Raw genomic sequence first — 19,828 nt, forward strand, 5'->3', positions numbered from 1 at the left:
AGTTGAGAATCCGAGAGGAGGACATTCCGAAGACGGCTTTCCGCACTAGGTATGGACATTACGAGTTTCTGGTTATGTCATTCGGACTAACCAATGCTCCTGCAGCATTCATGGACCTGATGAATAGGGTATTCAAGGATTTCCTCGATATCTGTGTGATTGTGTTTATCGACGACATCCTCGTGTACTCTCAATCAGAAGAGGAGCATGAGTTACATCTGCAGATGGTACTGCAACGGCTTCGAGAACATAGACTTTATGCCAAGTTCAAGAAATGCGAGTTCTGGCTATCTCAGGTGTCCTTCCTAGGGCACATTGTGAGTAAAGATGGGATCAAGGTGGATCCCGGGAAGATTGAATCCGTCAGGGATTGGCCGAGACCGAAGACAGTGACAGAGATCAGAAGCTTCTTGGGATTAGCTGGGTACTACCGTAGGTTCGTGGAGGGGTTCTCCAAAATCTCAATGCCCCTAACCGAGCTTACAAAGAAGAATCAGCGGTTTGTCTGGTCAGATAAATGCGAAGCTAGTTTTCCGGAGCTGAAACAAAGGTTGATTACTGCTCCGGTACTAGCTTTGCCTTCGGACAAGGAGAAGTTCGTAGTCTACTGTGACGCATCCAAACAGGGTTTGGGGTGTGTATTGATGCAAGCCGATCGGGTTATCGCTTATGCCTCCCGTCAGTTAAAGGATTATGAACAGCGATACCCGACTCATGATTTAGAATTGGCCGCAGTGGTGTTTGCACTGAAGATTTGGCGGCATTACCTTTACGGGGAGAAGTGTGAGATCTATACCGACCATAAAAGTCTCAAGTATTTCTTTACTCAGAAAGATTTGAACATGAGACAAAGGCGTTGGTTGGAATTAGTGAAGGATTACGATTGTGAGATCCTCTATCATCCCGGAAAAGCCAATGTAGTGGCCGATGCCCTGAGCAGAAAGGGTCCCGGGCAAGTAGCTAGCATGGTTCAGATCTCACCTCAGCTAGCTGAGGATATGGTTAGATCCAGCATTGAGTTTGTGGTAGGTCAGCTTCACAACTTGACGCTGCAATCTGATCTATTAGAAAGAATAAAAGTCGCTCAGATGACAGATCCGGAGTTAGTGAAAATCCGAGATGAGGTATTGGCTGGTCAAGCCAAGGACTTTTCAGTGTCAGATAGTGGGATGCTTTTGTATAAAGCCAGGGTTTGTGTCCCGAGCAGTGTGGAACTTAGAAATGAGATTTTTGAGGAGGCTCATTCTACCCCATATTCTCTGCATCCCGGCACCACCAAAATGTACCAAGATTTGAAACCGTACTTCTGGTGGAGCGGTATGAAGAAGAATTTGGTAGAATTCGTATCGAGATGCCTCACGTGTCAGCAGATTAAGGCTGAACATCAGAGACCAGCAGGGTTGTTGCAGCCTCTAACCCTACCAGAATGGAAATGGGAGGATATTACGATGGATTTTGTGGTCGGGTTACCTAGGACCACGGGTATGTACGATTCCATCTGGGTAGTGGTGGATCGATTTACGAAATCTGCTCATTTTCGGCCGGTTAGAACAACATTTTCAGTGGATCAGTTGGCAGAACTGTACGTCAGAGAGATAGTGAGACTTCACGGGGTACCGAAGTCTATAGTTTTGGACAGGGATCCGAAATTCACCTCCAAATTTTGGCAAAGTTTGCAACGGGCAATGGGTACAAAGCTAAAATTCAGTACAGCATTCCATCCTCAGACAGATGGTCAGTCCGAAAGGACAATTCAGATATTGGAGGATATGTTGAGAGCCTGTGTTATGGACTTTGAGGGTTCATGGAGTAAATATCTACCGTTAATAGAATTTTCGTACAACAACAGTTATCAGAGTACGATAGGGATGGCTCCCTATGAACTGTTGTACGGTAGGAAATGTAGATCCCCTATCCACTGGGATGAGACAGGGGAGAGGAAATACCTAGGTCCAGAGTCAGTTCAGCGGACCAATGAGGCAATAGAAAAGATAAAAGCTAGAATGCTTGCCTCACAGAGCAGATAGAAGAGTTACGCAGATCCGAAACGCAGAGATGTTGAGTTCCAAGTAGGGGAACATGTATTTTTACGGGTATCTCCGATGAAGGGGATTAAACGTTTCGGGAAAAGAGGCAAGTTATGCCCTAGATTTACAGGACCTTTCGAGATTCTCGAGAAGATAGGTCAAGTGGCATATCGGTTAGCATTGCCTCCAGCCTTATCAGCAGTGCACAACGTATTTCATGTCTCAATGTTGAGAAAATACGTTTCAGACCCCTCTCATATACTCAGTTATGAGAGTCTTCAGCTTCAGCCAGACATGTCATATGAGGAACAGCCAATGCAGATCCTGGATAGAAAGGATAAAGTCCTTCGGAATAAGACCATAGCATTGGTCAAGGTTCTCTGGAGAAACAGTAAGGTGGAAGAAGCCACCTGGGAGCTAGAGTCAGATATGAGAGCTCAATATCCAGAGTTATTCAGGTTAGATTTCGGGAACGAAATCCTTTTAAGGGGGGAATAGTTGTAAAGCCCGCTTAGTTAATTTGGAAATTAGCAGTTGTTTATGTTTAATTATGAAATTATTTATAGCTATTTAAATAATTTATTACTGTTATTTATGGAATTCAGAAATGCATGATTATGTCATCAGTAGTTTTTATATTTTGCATTTCCGGTGTCCGGTATTTTGGAACTCGGCGTTTGGCTCAGTAGAAATCACAACTTAGTATGTTAGTAATTTGGGGACGGGTTTTAGACATTGGGAATGTCGGGAATGGCCGGGAATTTAGAATTTCCCAAAAATACCCCTTTAGTATGATTTATGTGGTTTTAAGGTGGAGGGGCAAAATGGTCTTTTTGCCCCATTAGTATTTTGTCTTTTGTGACTTTATGAAATGGAAAAATAAATGTTTATTCTATTGTTACTTGGCTGAAATAATATGTTAAATGCTTTATACACTCTTTTTTTTCCCTTTAATTCCACACTTAGTCAAAATTAGAAAGAAATTTCAAAACTCACACACTCAAAGCTCTCTCTCTTTTCCTCTCTCTCTCGGCTGTGCATGTGGGTGCAAAGGGGGTGGATTTTTGCTTGATTCTCTAGTGGATTCTCATCCAAAGCTAAGCAATCTTCAAGCTAGGTTAGCTTCTTTAGTTTTCTCTTGAACTTTGATGAAAAATGATGAAAAAGTTGAGTAAAATGCATGCTTTTGTGGTTGTTATTATTCTTTGTGTTTGGTTGTTATTTTCTGAGGTTCAAAGCATGTTTAATTGATGTTAATTGAGTTGTTTGAAGCATGTTAGTTAGGTTGTTCAAAGCTTTGAGTTTTCTATGCAAAAATGTGGTTTTTGGAAGGAAAATGTTGTGAATCTGTTCTGTGATGTTGCTGTTGTTTCTAATAGTTTTCAGAGGTGATATTATGCTAGATTGAGTAGAATTAAGCTAGTGGAATGCATGTTTAGGTGGATTTGCTCAAGCTTGAGTTTGGAACTCAAAGCTTGAGCTCCAATGGTGATTTTTGTATATGTGTTTTCTGGGTGGTTTTGAGGCCTTAGATTTGCTCTTTGGGGTGTTTAGAGCAGGTCTGGAAAGTTTGGAACCAATTGGGGTTGAATTGGTCGAGTTATGAAAATTTTGGTTGTTGCTGCGAGGAACCGGAATTCCGGTTGTGCATCCGGAATTCCGGATGAGGGTTCTGAATTTTCCAGAACCGGAATTCCGATTGGGCAACCGGTCTACCGGTTGGGGAAAATTCAGGGACCCTAGTTTTCCTCGTTTTTATGTTTTTAGGGGTATTGCCATGCTTTTTATCGATAGGGAAACTTTTAGTTCCTAGTTTTAGTCCCCAGGAAAGTGATTTAGCGTGTCACTTATAGCGTTGTGATTTTTATGGCTTAGGAGCCAGTAATCCGCCGCTCAGCTTCAGTTCCAGTCAGGTTGACCGGCACACCTGAAATCGGAATCCAGGTAAGATTAGTATAACAGTATGCATATGTAGATTACATGTTTAGCGTGCATGTAGGAAGCCTGCTAATTTACATTAGTTATGTATTTAGGCTTCGAACCATCCAACCCTGTCACGTCGGTACAGGCTGGAGTATGACCAGCGGCCGGAGTATGACCGGCTCGACCGATCAGGCTGACATTTGGTTGGTGGTTCAGTGCTATTGACCTATCCCGTCGGTACAGGCTGGAGTATGACCAGCAGCCGGAGTATGACCGGTTCGACCGATCAGGAGGATATTTGTCAATAGTACCGTCCCTATGAACGTTCAAAACTCAGTACCATGTTGGACATGGCAGTAGTGGCTCAGTACCATGTTGGACATGGCAGTAGCGGGACTCAGTATCGTGTTGGACACGGCAATTAGATTTATGTATGATATTATTATGCTTTTCTTACTGAGTCTGTCGACTCACAGTTTATGTTCATGTGTAGGTAAAGGCAAGGCTATAGCTGATGGACCGTGAGCGAGCTTATGAGATTGTACATGTCGGGGCGGTTAGGCCTGGAGCGTACGATCCTCGGGACAGCAAGGCTGAAATTTTGTAACTGGTCGTTAGACGACTTTATTTTGATGTAACAGTTAAACAGTTAAACTTTTTGTAAATATTTTTATAATCGGGATCCCGAGTCTTTTGTAATATGGTTTTATAAGTTTAATTAAAAAGCAAAATTTTAATTAATCACGTTTTTCCATAAACCTCGTTGATTAGCAACGAGCTGCACAGTACGTTTAAAAATCACGTAATACGCCTAAGTTAGTTAGGGTGTTACATTGGAGGTCAATTTTCTTCATTCGGTATGAGGGCTCTTTTGGATGCAAGGGGTGGACTTGATACAATTTGAAGCAGTATTGAGGTTCAACCCCTTTTGATGGGGGTGCAGGTAAGTCTCCCTTTTTCCTTGTTTTGCATGACACACTGGGGACAATGTGAATTCTAAGTTTGGGGGAGGGGACTTAAAAAAAATTAATTGTTTTAGTTATTCTGTTCTTTTTAGTTATTTTGCTTTAGTTTAGTCTTTTTATTTGGTTGTTAGTCGATTAAATAAACTGAAGATAGTTGTGTGCTGCTGTTAATTGCGATATGTCCTGAAATTTTAAAATTGTGTGCTTAATTCTTTTAACTCTTTGGATTAGTTTGGATGCTTGTAAAACAGGTGTATGGATGCAATTTGACGATCTGTGAAATATGTTATAATTGTTTTACTGTGGTTTGTGGTAAGATTGATTGAATAGCTTAGAACTTGCATGTCTTATTCTTTTGAGGCGAAATCCTTGATAGCATTTAATAGGAACATGATTTAGACAGCTTGTTTGGATAGTTTGAGCTTTTCAAGCATACCATAAAATGAATATCCTTAGTGAACCCTTCTGAGCCTAAACCTGTTTTGTTTCTTCACCCATTGAACTAAAAGATGTATCCACACTGTTTTTTTTCCTCATTACATTTTGAATGGTATCATAAGCCTTACAATAAGTTTGGGGGAGTGAAATATATAGTGTGTGGAAGTATTGAAGAAAAGAAAAAAAAAATCTTGCGTGATTGAGAAACATGTGAAAAAAAGAAAGAAAGAATGCTTGTAAAACAGGTGTATGGATGCAATTTGACGATCTGTGAAATATGTTATAATTGTTTTACTGTGGTTTGTGGTAAGATTGATTGAATAGCTTAGAACTTGCATGTCTTATTCTTTTGAGGCGAAATCCTTGATAGCATTTAATAGGAACATGATTTAGACAACTTGTTTGGATAGTTTGAGCTTTTCAAGCCTACCATAAAATGAATATCCTTAGTGAACCCTTTTGAGCCTAAACCTGTTTTGTTTCTTCACCCATTGAACTAAAAGATGTATCCACACTGTTTTTTTTTTCTCATTACATTTTGAATGGTATCATAAGCCTTACAATAAGTTTGGGGGAGTTAAATATATAGTGTGTGGAAGTATTGAAGAAAAGAAAAAAAAAATCTTGCGTGATTGAGAAACATGTGAAAAAAAGAAAGAAAGAATTGTAACTCGCCATCACTTGAAAAAAAAAAAGGAAGAATGAAAAAAATCAGAAATAAAAGAAAATTTCAATGATGTCTGGTGATTGAAAAAAAAAATAGAAAAAAAATTTCAATCATAGTCAGTTGTGGGAACACTTTGGGAAATTTTAAAATTATGAGAAGCTTGTGGGTTCTTTTGTGCTTATGATATCTTTAGCCAAAATTGTCTTTTATTTTCCAAATATCTAAGCCATAAATTCTTACCGAAAAAGTCGTTTTGATTACGAAAAGAATGTTGTCAACATTAGTGGAGAGAGGTAAGCATGCAAGCATATTGGATATTAGTTTATGGACTGATTTGATGGAGTGAAACAATTATGACATTATTTCAATATTGAAGTTAGTTTGTATCTGTACATTGTGTGATAAGATGAGCATCCTAATTAATTGTTAGAGTTTTTGGAATTGAAAATCTAGTTTAGTTAATTGAAGGAAATTTCACATGAGCCAGCAGTAATATAATTATCGGATAGCTTAGTTAAACGAGTTTTTAGTGTTAGTCTTAGTCTTACTCGAGGGCGAGTAAGAATCTAGTTTGGGGGAATTTGTTAGGCTATTTTTAGCCTATGTTTTGAGTCACTTTTTATAGTTGTTTTTCTTCTTTATTATTCTTTTTGGAATGGAATTATGCTTGTTTTCTTTGGTTTCAGGTTTCACACTTGGAATATATCAATTGATCAAATTTCGGAAAACAACAATCTATAGAATAGAGAAAATTCTGCAAGAAAATAAAGCTGAAACTTCAAGCTTAAATTTGACTATGTTCTGATCAGATTTCGAAAAAAGTCAAAACAAAAAAGTTTTACATTTCTTTTTCTTCTTTCCAACGCATCTTGAATCAACTCATTTGGATTTTGTATGTGAAAGTTATGCACATTTTACTGAAAGATGCTGAAGTTGTCAAATTTTGCTTCAATAGTCGGAACCACCACTTTCCATGGTCGCGACCATGGTCGCGACTAGGAGGCCAGACAGAAAGTTTTTTTTTCGTATTTTGCCTATGGTAACGAATAGGCTTTATGTGGTCGCGACTAGGGGCGAAATACGGGATTTTTGGCCAGTTTTTGACTTTTTCAAAGGTAGCAACCCTAATTTCTATTTAAGGGGCTCGTGTTTTAGAAGGAAGGGAGGCAGAAATTGGACCCAAAAGTGAAAGAAGGAAGCAGAGGAAGCAATGGTGGCAATCCGGAATACAATCACCAAGTAGTTCTTTCTTAAACTCTTGATTTCTATGTTAATTTTTGTTTTAGATTTGATTATGGATGTTATTATGGATTTTATGAACTAAACTCCTATTTAGGGAGATGATGAATGTTGATTGAAATTACTTTTGGTTAATGATAATTGCTATTTCTCCTTTCTTGATTGTGAATTTATCCATATTTGTGTTTAATTACACGTTTAAGATTGATCACCTTCTACATGTTCTATGATCCCAATTCAAAATCTGAAAAGTGAGAATTGGGAATGCTAAAATTGGATAAACTAGGTTTTGATGTGAAACGAAAGTATTTGCATAGCCTTTGTGACATTTAGATTATTGCTTAATGCTGATTATATGTTAATCTATCTCAGAGATGATTAGATACCATGTGATTTAGGACCTAAAAGATCTGAAAAGAGTTAGGTTAATTTTTATAATCTGTCATTCACATTGAGAAAGAGAATAGTAATTAGCATTAACAATTGGGTAATTAAATTAACAGGATTCTTTTTCCTAATTTCTCATCCTTGATTAAACACCTTTATTGCTTTCTTTAATTTTCTAGTTTTTTTTCTTCATTTCAAAATCTATCAAAATTATTTATCTACCAAATAGAATCATAAGTTTAATTTAGTGGTATTCAATTCAATTCCCCATGGTTCGACCTCACATGCGTGAGTTTACTACTTGATTACGTGCACTTGCGTTGTTCATAATTTTCGCAACAGAAATCTTGATAATCTATTCAAACACATCCAAAAATATATATACCTCAAGTATATTCTTTGTTTTATTGATAACCCCTTGGTACGAATTACCATACCAACGTATAGTGAGTCTCCCATTGATGATGATGATTCATCAACATCAGAGACTCTCGTGTTCTTTTTCCATCATCACCACTAAGGTTTCACTCCCTAGTTCATATGCTACCATTGCTTCCTTGCAATCATCACTATCTCCAAACTTGGTTAACCACTTTAAAACTTATTTTACACTCAATTATATAGCTCGTTGTTAAATAAAAAACCTACTTTGTGATCCAAGATTCACCAATCACTCAATTACATGTTCAATAAATTGCATCTTAATTCCTAAGCTTTCCCCCATTCTAGGTGAGCATGCCTTTCCATAATTGCTAAATAAAGTAATACTTTCTTAGAATTTCAATGGTCTCCTTGTTGGAAATTATTTTACCAGGATCTTAGATCTACTCACAAGTATGTTTATTAACATCCTAAATAAGAACTTTCTAAAACGATGAAATAAACACATATAAAGTTTAGGAAACCTTACATTGGGTGCAGCGGAATTAAATGACTCCTTCCGTTCAGATCTCTAACCCTTGAATCCTTTCTGTAGCAGAGTATTATCAAGATCTGCACCAAGATCTCTTTCTCTGAATCCTTGATGCTGAATCTCCTTTGCTGATGATCTTTCTTCACGATCTTCCTCACTATGATTGAGGTATTGCTTGATGTGTGTGGGCACTACTCTAATCACTAAGGTAGTTCGAAATTATCAAGGAAGAATAGAGAGAGAGAGTGGCGGCTAGAGAAGAGAGAGGAGGCTCAGTTTTTTCTGATTCAGAAAGTGTCAGAAGAAAAGTGTAATTTTCCTGAAGTCTTCACTATCTATTTATAGCATTCCACTAGGGTTAGATTTGAATTATATGGCATTAAAATAATGAAAAAATCAACTTAAAATACCTACAATAGGTGGCCGGCCATGCACTTAGTGGATTGGGCCTTGCTTTTTGCAATTTTGCAATTTTAACACCTTTTGTATCTGATTTTCTCAAAAATGCCAATTTCCTAATTCAACCATTTAAATGCCAATTCTAACTATTTAATAACTATAAATAATTATTAAATAATATTGTCATTTATCATATTTATTAATTGAACCATACAAAGTATCATAATTAACAAATATGCCCCTATTAACTCTTTCTTTACAATTTCGCCCTTACTTAGTGAAAATTTCACAAATAGACATAGTCTAATTTGAGAATTATAATTGATTAATCAAAACCAATTACATGAGTCTTACAAGCAATATTATCTCAACTAGTGGGGGGACCATGGGTCTATATAACCGAGCTTCCAATAAGTAGATCAAGTATTTAGCACTAAAATTCACTAACTTATTAATTCTTCATTGAATCCACGCATAGAACTTAGAATTGCACTCTCAGTATATAGAATGCTCTATATGTTCCACCATATAGATACATCATTAGTTACCCATTGTTATAATCCTAATGTGATCAATGATCCTCTATATGAATGATCTACACAGTAAAGGGATTAAATTACCGTAACACCCTACTATGTATTTTATCCTTAAAACACTTGACCCCGTATAAATGATATTTCAGCTTATGTGAAATGAGATCTCCACCATTTATTTTCGTTTGGTCAAGCTCGAAGGAGATCATCCTTTGCTTACTATTCGCCAGATAGAAGCTATAGATTCCATGTTTATGCTAGCGCTCCCACTCAATTGCACTACCGTGTTCCCAAAAAGTACGTATCACCCTGACCTAAAAGTAGGCTTAACTAACAATTCAAGGAACACGAATAGCCTTTCAAGATTGAGCCTAATCATAACAGGATTAAGATCATTTGATCTAGGATCAACTTGGCGATATTGACTTGAATAGATTTTACGGTAAGTTTAATTAAATCTAAGTCAAAGTTCAATATCGGTCCCTTCCGATGCATACTCCATGCATCCAACCTGAGCTTTACTTTAACCAATGCTCTGGAAAGAACATAGCACTTCTCCAAATGGAAGTAAACTCTGTTGTAGATTATCATATCAGTAAAACCCTATGTCTGATAAATCTAGGAAACTTTATTCACATAGTCATGTTTACTTTCCAATGTGTTGACGGCACAATAAACAGGATCAAGTATGTGAAAAGGGTTTCAGATGAATTTATACATTATGTACATATAATCATGAAATAAATCATGTGAACCATGCAACATTAAATGTTATTTCTGATCTATATTAATAAGTAAATCTGATTATATTGAAATGAGTTTTATTTAGGGCATAAAACCCAACACTCCTTATATATATACCATATTGACTATCCAGTCAATTATAAAATACTCTCCATCATTACCGTATCACCTTAAGTAATTCAAGTAATCTTCTTTACCTTAGTAATACCACTACTCTTACTGACATTCTTTTATACTTTACCTCGGTAATGTCCCTGCTTCAGGCCTCTTTTGGGCCCTTATTTCCACAGAATGATGGCTCTTATACATAAGTGCATCACTCTAGCTGCTTCCCGAACTGACGATTGGCCCCCACAGATCAATCCAAGTGTTTCCAACGTGCTTTGCTCCAACTCGCACGCTTCATGGAGAAATTTCCTAAATGAAATCACCCTAAGTCAATGACACTCAACCATGGAGTTCCTTCCTGGTGAGCTACCAAAATAAGATGCTTCTTTCTAACATAGGTAGTCCCACGCCTACATAATCTCAAAATTACTACACAATCGTCGCCTTCAATTCATCTAGGATTCCAGACAATACTCATAAATTGTCTTACCTTTGGTAACGCTAGATCACTTCTAAACAAAATATTTTGTTATTTGAATCAATTAGATCGATGCCTCCATTAACTACTCATGTTCTTTATTCCACTAGGGAATATCAACAATTTAACTCATATTGTCATCTTTCTAATCTGTCTATCGTGCTAAATAAGTTACCACTAAATAACATACATGCACAGCCCATTCAGATTTTTTCATGTCTCTAACTAAATGTACAATGTTTAATATCAATAACAATTATAATATTGCCCATAAATTCTAACTTGAGTCGGCCAAAGGACCGATATTTAGGTCTCCTTGAATCATAACTGGCACTTGGGCAGGATCTGTACACTTTTCTTCTTTAACATCAATCTTTCATAACTGTGGGGAAGTTCTTTTCAGATGACCCACTAGCCCACAATAAAACAAAATTTGGCTCTACATTGGCTCAAATGGCGCCATTTTGCATCGTGAACACTCAGGATAAGGTCACCATTTCTTATTCTCACCTTAACCGCTATCTTGACCACCCTAGAACTTTTTTGTCCTATCCCATAATTGGTGGTTCATTTTTGTTTTCGCGTCCTGATCTACTAGTAAGTTGGCTTCATATATTCCACCACATTTAGTGGTACAACATGAAGTATCGGTAATATAAGAATAGACTTAAGATGAGCCTATTATTCTTTCAGATCTCAGATCTGTTTTCCCTTGTTGTCTAATCATATCATGCATAGCAGAATTTACATGTTTCTAGTATTATAGCAATAAAGGATTCTCTTCCTTACCGTTTGCCCCGAGCCCGAATAGCTCGCTAACCAGACTATTCCATTGCCCTTATTGTATAACTTATCACACATTTACTCCACATCTTCTAACCATTTAAAACAACGGATATCAATATCAATATGCATATACCATACACATATTCTTATCATAATCATCAATATGCTACTTTTCCCAGCATACTTTATAATAGCCTTGGCAGGTAATCCAATAGCAAATAATATAAATACTTGCTATATACCATGAGTCGACCTTATTCGACCAGTCTTCATGACCTTTAAAACTATGGCTGCTCTGATACCAAGTTGTAACGCCCTAATCTATAGGAACACCAAGTGTGTGATTTTATAAACTCGTTTAATACTAGTAGAATAATTAATTATTAAAAACTGTGATAATATTAAAAATTTGACTAAAATAAAACACTAAAAACAGACATTATAACGGTAAAAAAAGTGTGTTCCGAGAATCCCTACTATAAAAAGTTTTGCTATAGAAATATATAAGAAAATCATTTAAACATAAAATCAATATACACAGCAGATACAACCAGTCCAAAACAACTCTTGGCAACTCGACACGCAGGCTGGTGAGGTCAATATGTACATTGTTGGAGAAGACTGCCACCTCATGGTTGATCTAGCTTTTCTTTGCATTTACCTGCACCACATAGCACCTGTGAGTCACGAGGACTCAGCAAGAAAAGTAATAATAATAATCATATAGTTTATTATTTGAATATTATTATTCATACACTATAAGAATCAAACCATCACACATTGTTCATTAGATGAAATCCAAATCACTACTAGCTTCTCCCACGAATAAACATCAATACAGATATTTGGTAATACAAAACCATTATACCAATAATGGAATTCCTACTCATTTAATCATATAAATAATATATATGTTACCTCCTAAAGCAACCATCTTCATAACATCACGTTGCCTATTCAGGCAAGTCGATGCTTTAATCTGATAATCTTGTATTGCATCGCCTAATCAGGCAAGCCCGTGCCATAGCCTGACACCCATGTGTCGCATAATTGCATCACCTAATCAGGTGAGCCTGTGCCGAAAACCTGCACCCATATATCATATAATTGCAACACCTAATCAGGTGAGCCCGTGCCACAATCTGGCACAAATATATCGCATCGTATAATTAGACGAGCTCATACCTACGCCTAATACTTATCATATGTCACTAACACCCGTACTTACGCCCAGTACGTCACTAGGAAAATCGCATCACCTAACAAGGTGAGCCCGTACCTACACTCAGTACTTATCATATATCACGGACGCCAGTACTTACGCCCTTTACGTTGCCAAGAAAATCACATCACCTATTCAGGTTAGCCCTTACCTACACTTGGTACTCATCATATATCATCGACGCCCGTACTTATGCCCAGTACGTCGCCAGAAAAATCGCATCACCTAATCAGGTGAGCCCATATATCACATGCATAATATTATCACATTATCATTACTCAACCAATTAGTCTTTTCATTATATAACAATATTAACTATATCTCAATATTAATCAATTCATAATGATACTATTTGTATTACATACAACGTACAATGCAGTACAATATACTTTTCTTACCTTTAATCTAGGTTCATACATTTCGGCCAATCCAAGTGGAGAACTATCCCCGATGATCTCGGTCTTATGTCACAACAACGATAAACCAATAAGTGTTTATCCCAAAACACTGCTTATATTCATATAAGATAATCGAGGGTTTTCTACCAAACCACACGGTATAAATACACTAAAATAAAACTTATATTTTAGGTCTAAAAACATACACCATATTGTAGAGCTCGTCACAAACTTTGAAACGGTATATAGAATGTCATAAACGGACACCCGAGTCAAAAGTTATGACAAAAATATACTTTCTGATCTCTTAAGAATTTCTAAAAACTATAAAATACGAAAATCTTAATTTTCGCACTCATCGAAACACTACCAAAAGTTATCCAAATCACTCCAAACTTCACAGAACACATATATGCCATAAATATTACCATCTTTACATAACAGAAATTAAAGTCGAGCCCTTAAATGAAAAATGCCATTAACGTTCGGACTAAGCTTTAAAAAGTTTTAAACTCGATTTCTAACTCAAAATCACTTTAAATTCAACAAGAAAACATCGGAGCTAGTCCCATGACTACCCGAGAATAATTCTATAAGGTCAGAATCTTCATAACTATTCTAATTCATAAAACTCTTATACGAAACTAATTGTTATTTTAACTTAAAACGAAATTAAACCATACCTTAAGCTTTTCCTCTTCAAGGATTTGCTATCCTGCTACTACTGAAGCTTAGATTGCTAAGTTTTTGAATTAAAAATCAAAGAAAATGGATATAAAAGGAGAAGGTTTCATCGAAGGGAGAGAACGAGGGTTTCGTTCGTTCGTTCTGTTTCATTGATAACTTCATATATATATATATATACTAGTTAGGTGTAACGTACTTGTTACATTAAAGTGTTATAATTGCAATTGACAACCTTTTGTATATTTATGTTATGTAGACTAAAAAATGAAAAGGCAGCAGTAGTAAAATATACATACTAAACACTGTACAATAAAAATATGATTGACTTAATAATACTTAATAATAGTAACCAACATATAATTAAAATATTGATAATCATGAAATTGTAAAGCAACTATAGAAAATAAGTATGGGAAAAATATACAGAAACTACTTAAGTGTTGTCAATCATCTAAAATGACAGCCACATAAAAAAATACTTTCAACAAAATATACAGAAACCACAAAAGCTATTTAAGGGCGGTTAGTTATCGATATTGACAATCAAAAAAATTTACAAATACTACTTTAAGGCTATCAGTTACTCAAATTGACAGTCACATTCAAAAAGAAATATTAGAGGCAGTAATTAATTCTTTGTTACTTCACTGGATGAAACCGATGAAATGTCATTCGAAGTTGGGGAAGAGTTATCTAGCGAAGAAGGTGACGCATCTAGAAATCTGTTGTCTTCATCAAGATTTACTGTGATTGAGGGGTTTTCCAATGAAGATAGTGAAGCATCAATAGATTGAACATTTTATTAAGCTTTTTGTTTGCATATAAGGTAGGAGAAACTTGGTGATCGGTTGCATTTTGATGATTTAGTTGCTCGATTTTTTCACTTGGCAGCATAGTACTGATGGTATATTTTATATCTGTTGGAAAACCAAGTATTAGTTTCATAGTTCTCAAGTAAAAGAAGTATCTTTTTTTACCTACTGCATGGTTTATTTTATGTAGCTGATTAATTGTTTCTTGCAATAATGTTAAAAAAAAAGTCATTCATTTATATTATATATAATGGAAATGAAGATATGTTGTTGTGTTTATTACCTGAGTTGTAAATTTGACAAGGTCTGAGGTGCAGCAACATAAGAATATTTCAGCCTTTTTACCAAACATTATTGCCTCCAAGGAACCACTTGAGTCAATAAGTTGTACATTGATTCTAGTTCTTAATACATTACAATGTAACATACTATATGTAATGTTGTGTCACGTGTGAATTTGAACTGAAGTTATTTTTTATAAAATAAAACATATTTGATCTGATAATATAGTGAAATGGAGAAATTATAAATAATTTATAAAATATGGAAAACAGAAAATGTAGAATGCGTTGAAAGTAAGACAAATCGTGGTTCAGCGGTTGCATTTTCAGTGTATTTTATACAAGTGAACGCTTGATTGAAGTCACCAGTTGTAAATCTTTTGCACTCGCTACATACCATGTACCAAAGTGTTTGTGTTGGATTTGCGATAGTAATTCAAGCTGTGGTCCAATATGTCTTACCCTAAAACATTAATCAGTTTTGTTAGGAGTTTTGGAGTGGTAAACAAATGCAGAGATAATTAAAGTTTAACAAATAAATTACCTCCACTGGTTTAATGGCATTTATAGGTGTCATAAGATGTAGTTGAGGTTTTATTAGATGGGACATGGATTCTAAGCATGTTTTCCTATTCATTCTGAGGTCTTCAAGAAAAGTTTCATTTTTAGTACACCTGAAAGTAAGTGTAAATGAGAAATTGTAAGTCAAGTTTATGTTCTATATATTTGAAGGTAAAGGTAAGTGTTACTTACCAACGCCTCAGTGTTTGAACTTTAGCAACATTTGGATTGATCATGAGAGAGCTGCCTATCTTTGTTGATAGTGAGATTTCTAAAATACAAAATATAAAATAGTTAGCATGATAATACATGTAAATTTGGAAGATAACAATAACGTTTAAAAAAAGTAATGGGAAATCAAAGAATAAAATGAGATAATGATCTACCATTAATTGATGTGACTTTCATACATCTAGCAACAATGATAGGCGTAGTAGCTATTAGTTTTTTAATTGTAGTACATTCATTAACAACAAAATGTCCCCAGCATGTCAGGCCAATTGGTTTTTTCCAGTATAATAGCTTTAAATTATTAACAAAAATGAAGAAATGTAATCTAAATGTACATGAATTTTGTTTTGTAATCTTAATCTTCATTAACAACTATTAGCTCTTGTAAACCATTACTGGTGTATATTTGCTTCTTAGGATTCACAATAATTGCAACTGCCATCAAGTCTGTATAAACAAAGAAACCAAGAAAAAAGTAGTTAGTATTTTCACTTGTATAGCAATATGTTAATATAAGCAAATTTAAACGAGCAATATAATTACCAACTGAAGTTGATTGATCCATATGATCTAAGAAGCTAACAAAAGGAGTGAAATTGTATTCTACTGAAGTTGACATTGAGATATCTTCCTCTGGCACATTTCAACTAAAGTAGATCTACTATTTATTACCCATTCATATGGTATCCCTAGTACTTGATATTGTAGTTTTGTAAATTTGACATAGGCGTTTGATATATAGTAGCATCCGTGAACAGTCAATGTATTTTGAAACTTCTCGATGTCATCATCATATATAGTGGCCTGTATTTGTGTTTTCTATACAAGAGTGAAGAAAATTTTCATTTAGCAAAATGAAGAACAAATGAGCAGACATTTTGCGTATCATAAAAGTTAGAAAATAATTAAGTTGAAGAATGAATAGTGACATCTAAAGAATACCGTAAATGAACGAAAATTAGTAGTAAAAAATGTTCAAAATTAACTTCAAAATAGCTATCTATTATCTTCAGAAAAACAATTTAAGAGAAGAAGAATTGAACAAGAAAATGAGATAATATATTTACCAGCTAACCTGCGAATCAGATAGTAGTAAGTTTTGATATCTTTTTGCAACATTTCGAGCAGTTTTCGGCATTCCTTTCTCTAGAACAATCACTTTCACCCTCCATTTTGTTTCTGATGGGTGGATATCTTTGATAAATTTCTCAATTGTTGCCATTAAAACCTGAAATGAATTGAAATGATTAAGGTTCGCAGAAGAAGTGATCAACCAAATGAAATCATATTGTTATATTGTGAGGTATACTCTGTTATCTTGCAGCAAAATCATGCCCAAAAAAATAACAGCTACAACATTAAAAAACAATTTGGAAGAACATTTTGAATCCAAAAATAAATAAAATTATATTGATGAAAAATAGTAACTATTAATACACTTTCATTGTCAATATATAAGTTAATTAAGTCTTGACTAAGAAAAATGAGGACAACAAGATATGCACTATTTGTTAGAATGGAAGATTACTTTAACAATAGTCTTATTGATATAAATTCAACCTGGACATGTGTAAAATAAGTAACAAAGAGATGCTCCCTAATGTCTATGAGAACTAATTAAAAGTTTGTACCTCACACTACAACACTATCATAGAGTATCTGTAGTGTACAAAATCATTCATTAAAAAATTAATTAAGTGATAATCACATATTTTTATTAATTTACAAACAAAAGTCTATTTTTGGTTTCATTCAGAAAAATAACAAATGGGAACTGTATCTAACACGGATAAAAAAAAGGAATTTATAAAATTTCAATTGAAACAGTAATATTATTAGCTATAGAATTATACCAATTTTATTTCACTACCCAAACATAAAAATAAATTACCAATCAAAGTTGAGAAAGCTCAACAAAAAGTTTAGACCATACTTTGGTGTACCTCAAATTTGCTATCAAACAATTGACCAATCCCAATTCCGTATAAAACTAGAATAGATAAAATAAGAAAGCTAAGAAAACACCAACCTCAGGTGACCAAGTCCTGCAATGAACGAAGAGCAAACCCAAGCAAAGCACAAGATGTTGTTGAGCCTTCAAAAAACTGGTTATCATGACAAAGCTACAGTGGGGCAATTCATCAAACATGTGAGGCGCAATATTAGAAGAGCGTTGATCAACAAATTGTTAATATATGGAATCATACTCCAAACTTATATAAAAAATAATTGTCATATAAAGAATAGAAACACAATCAAAAAAATTAGAGAAAAAACTATTCATTACCCTGTTTGCTTTTCTTTTTGCCTCCCACTTGTACAACAAACTCCTATAGATAAGAGAGAAATAAAAGTTATAGTTTTTGCACAAAGAGAGAGAGAGAGAGAGAGAACTAAGACTTACTTGCTTAGGTAGCTAACAATTAAGGATTGGTACTAACAATAACAATGACACCAAAGTTTTGATAGATCCAGTAGTGGAAGTAGTTTAAGTGTTTGAGGCCTTGAGAAATAGTAAAAATTATAACTGAAAAGAGAGTTTATGAAGGTACCTTTTATTTTATTTTTTTTGTAGTCAAGTTACGAGCTTGATTTTTTTGGTTGGCAAGTGAAATGATACACGAATGTTACTGGAGAGTTCTAGCAGATGAAGTGGGTAGAAAATGAAGGATACACATCTTCTAGTAAAAGAAAAAAGAGAGACACATGTAGTTTTGTGTGAATGGGCGCTATCATTTTTTAACTTTTGATAATATATTCTAAAAAAAATAATTAATAAAAACAATTATAATAAAAAAGATAAAACAATAACTTACCAAAATTTATTTATGTTCCTGAAGTGTAAAATTAAGTTCTAAAAAAATTAATAAATTATTAATTTAATAACCAATTTTTTTTATAATGTCTATAACTTAAAGATGTAAGTGTATTTGTGATAGAATCTCTTTGTAAATAATATTCTAATTATTTTTAGTAAAAATAGCTTTCGATGAATTTATTATATCAGGTTTAATTAAAATATATATAGAATCAGTTGTTTTTACTCTTGATAATGCAACATACTATTGACCATGTGAGAAAACAATTTCTGGAAGATATAATCCAATAAAGTCTAAAGTTTGTCCTTGAGCTTTGTTTATAGTCCTTGCGAAACTTAATCATATAGGAAATTGAGTTCTTTTAAAAGTAAATGGATATTTTTTTCATTTGCGGTTGGTATAAACGGTATTCTGGGTAAAAATACTCTTTTTCCTGTATAATAACCACAACTAATTTCTGCATCAATAATATTTTGTTGTAAATGTGGACAAATTAAACGTGTACCATTACATAATCCCTCTGAAGAACTAAGATTTTGAATAAGAATAATTAGGCAATTCGGTTTTAATATTAATTCATGGGGCGGAATTCCATTGGGAGTTAAAGTGTTCAAAAAATCTTCTTGAAATGATTGTTCACTTGTATCTAAAGTTTCATCAAAACTATAATATTTAGTAGGGTCTCCTGGAAATTGATGCATTAATAAATTATTTATTTCATCAACATAGTCATTTTTTGGTGTTAAAATTACTCGATTAACCATGACGTCCAAATTATGATCATATTTGTTTATATTTGGAAAAACAGAAGCTATTAAATTTTGCAGTGATACATTTTCATTTTCGTATGGAATAATTATATTTTTTGGTATTTTAATGTTCTCATTTTCATATTGCCTTTCTATTCCATAACCAATTCGTACAAGAAAGTTTGAAAATCCATAATCTTTGCATGCTCTCATGTTGATAGTTAAATGTATTTTTATAAATAATGGCCATAAATAAGAATTTGCTAAACTTGTATTTATTATTTCTTCTTTTTTTGCTCCTGGGATAACTGGCAAGACCTAACGAAAATCTCCACCAAAAACAACTACTTTACCTCCAAAAGGCAAATTACAATCATTTATATCTTTTAATGTAGTATCTAATGCTTCAAACGTATATTTATTCATTATTGGAGCTTCATCCCATATTATAACTTTTGGTA

The 19,828-nt window shown here is 34.4% G+C and overlaps 1 protein-coding gene across 1 annotated transcript; it reads right to left on the bottom strand.

Annotated features, from left to right (window-relative positions):
* Window positions 1–15,930: 15,930 nt before the first annotated feature.
* LOC133034855 (replication protein A 70 kDa DNA-binding subunit D-like) lies at window positions 15,931–18,336 on the bottom strand. The gene is made up of 5 exons (XM_061110311.1): window positions 18,204–18,336; window positions 18,087–18,129; window positions 17,829–17,922; window positions 16,875–17,027; window positions 15,931–16,618 (listed from the first exon to the last, which is right to left on the bottom strand). The coding sequence occupies exons 3-5, from the start codon at window positions 17,913–17,915 to the stop codon at window positions 16,403–16,405; spliced, it is 456 nt and encodes a 151-aa protein (XP_060966294.1). The 5' UTR covers window positions 17,916–17,922; window positions 18,087–18,129; window positions 18,204–18,336; the 3' UTR covers window positions 15,931–16,402.
* Between the last annotated feature and the right edge of the window lie 1,492 nt (window positions 18,337–19,828).

The sequence above is a fragment of the Cannabis sativa genome, chromosome 2 (genome assembly GCF_029168945.1).
Source record: "Cannabis sativa cultivar Pink pepper isolate KNU-18-1 chromosome 2, ASM2916894v1, whole genome shotgun sequence".
NCBI classification, from domain to species: Eukaryota; Viridiplantae; Streptophyta; class Magnoliopsida; order Rosales; family Cannabaceae; genus Cannabis; species Cannabis sativa.

Excerpts from the sequence above, each read along its gene's own strand:
- LOC133034855 (XM_061110311.1), bottom strand. The coding sequence starts at position 17,915 with ATGATAACCAGTTTTTTGAAGGCTCAACAACATCTTGTGCTTTGCTTG. Across the intron at positions 17,028-17,828 it reads GCAGGACTTGGTCACCTGAG|GTTTTAATGGCAACAATTGA; the intron begins GTTGGTGTTTTC and ends AATTCATTTCAG. Across the intron at positions 16,619-16,874 it reads TACTACTATCTGATTCGCAG|AAAACACAAATACAGGCCAC; the intron begins GTTAGCTGGTAA and ends ACTCTTGTATAG.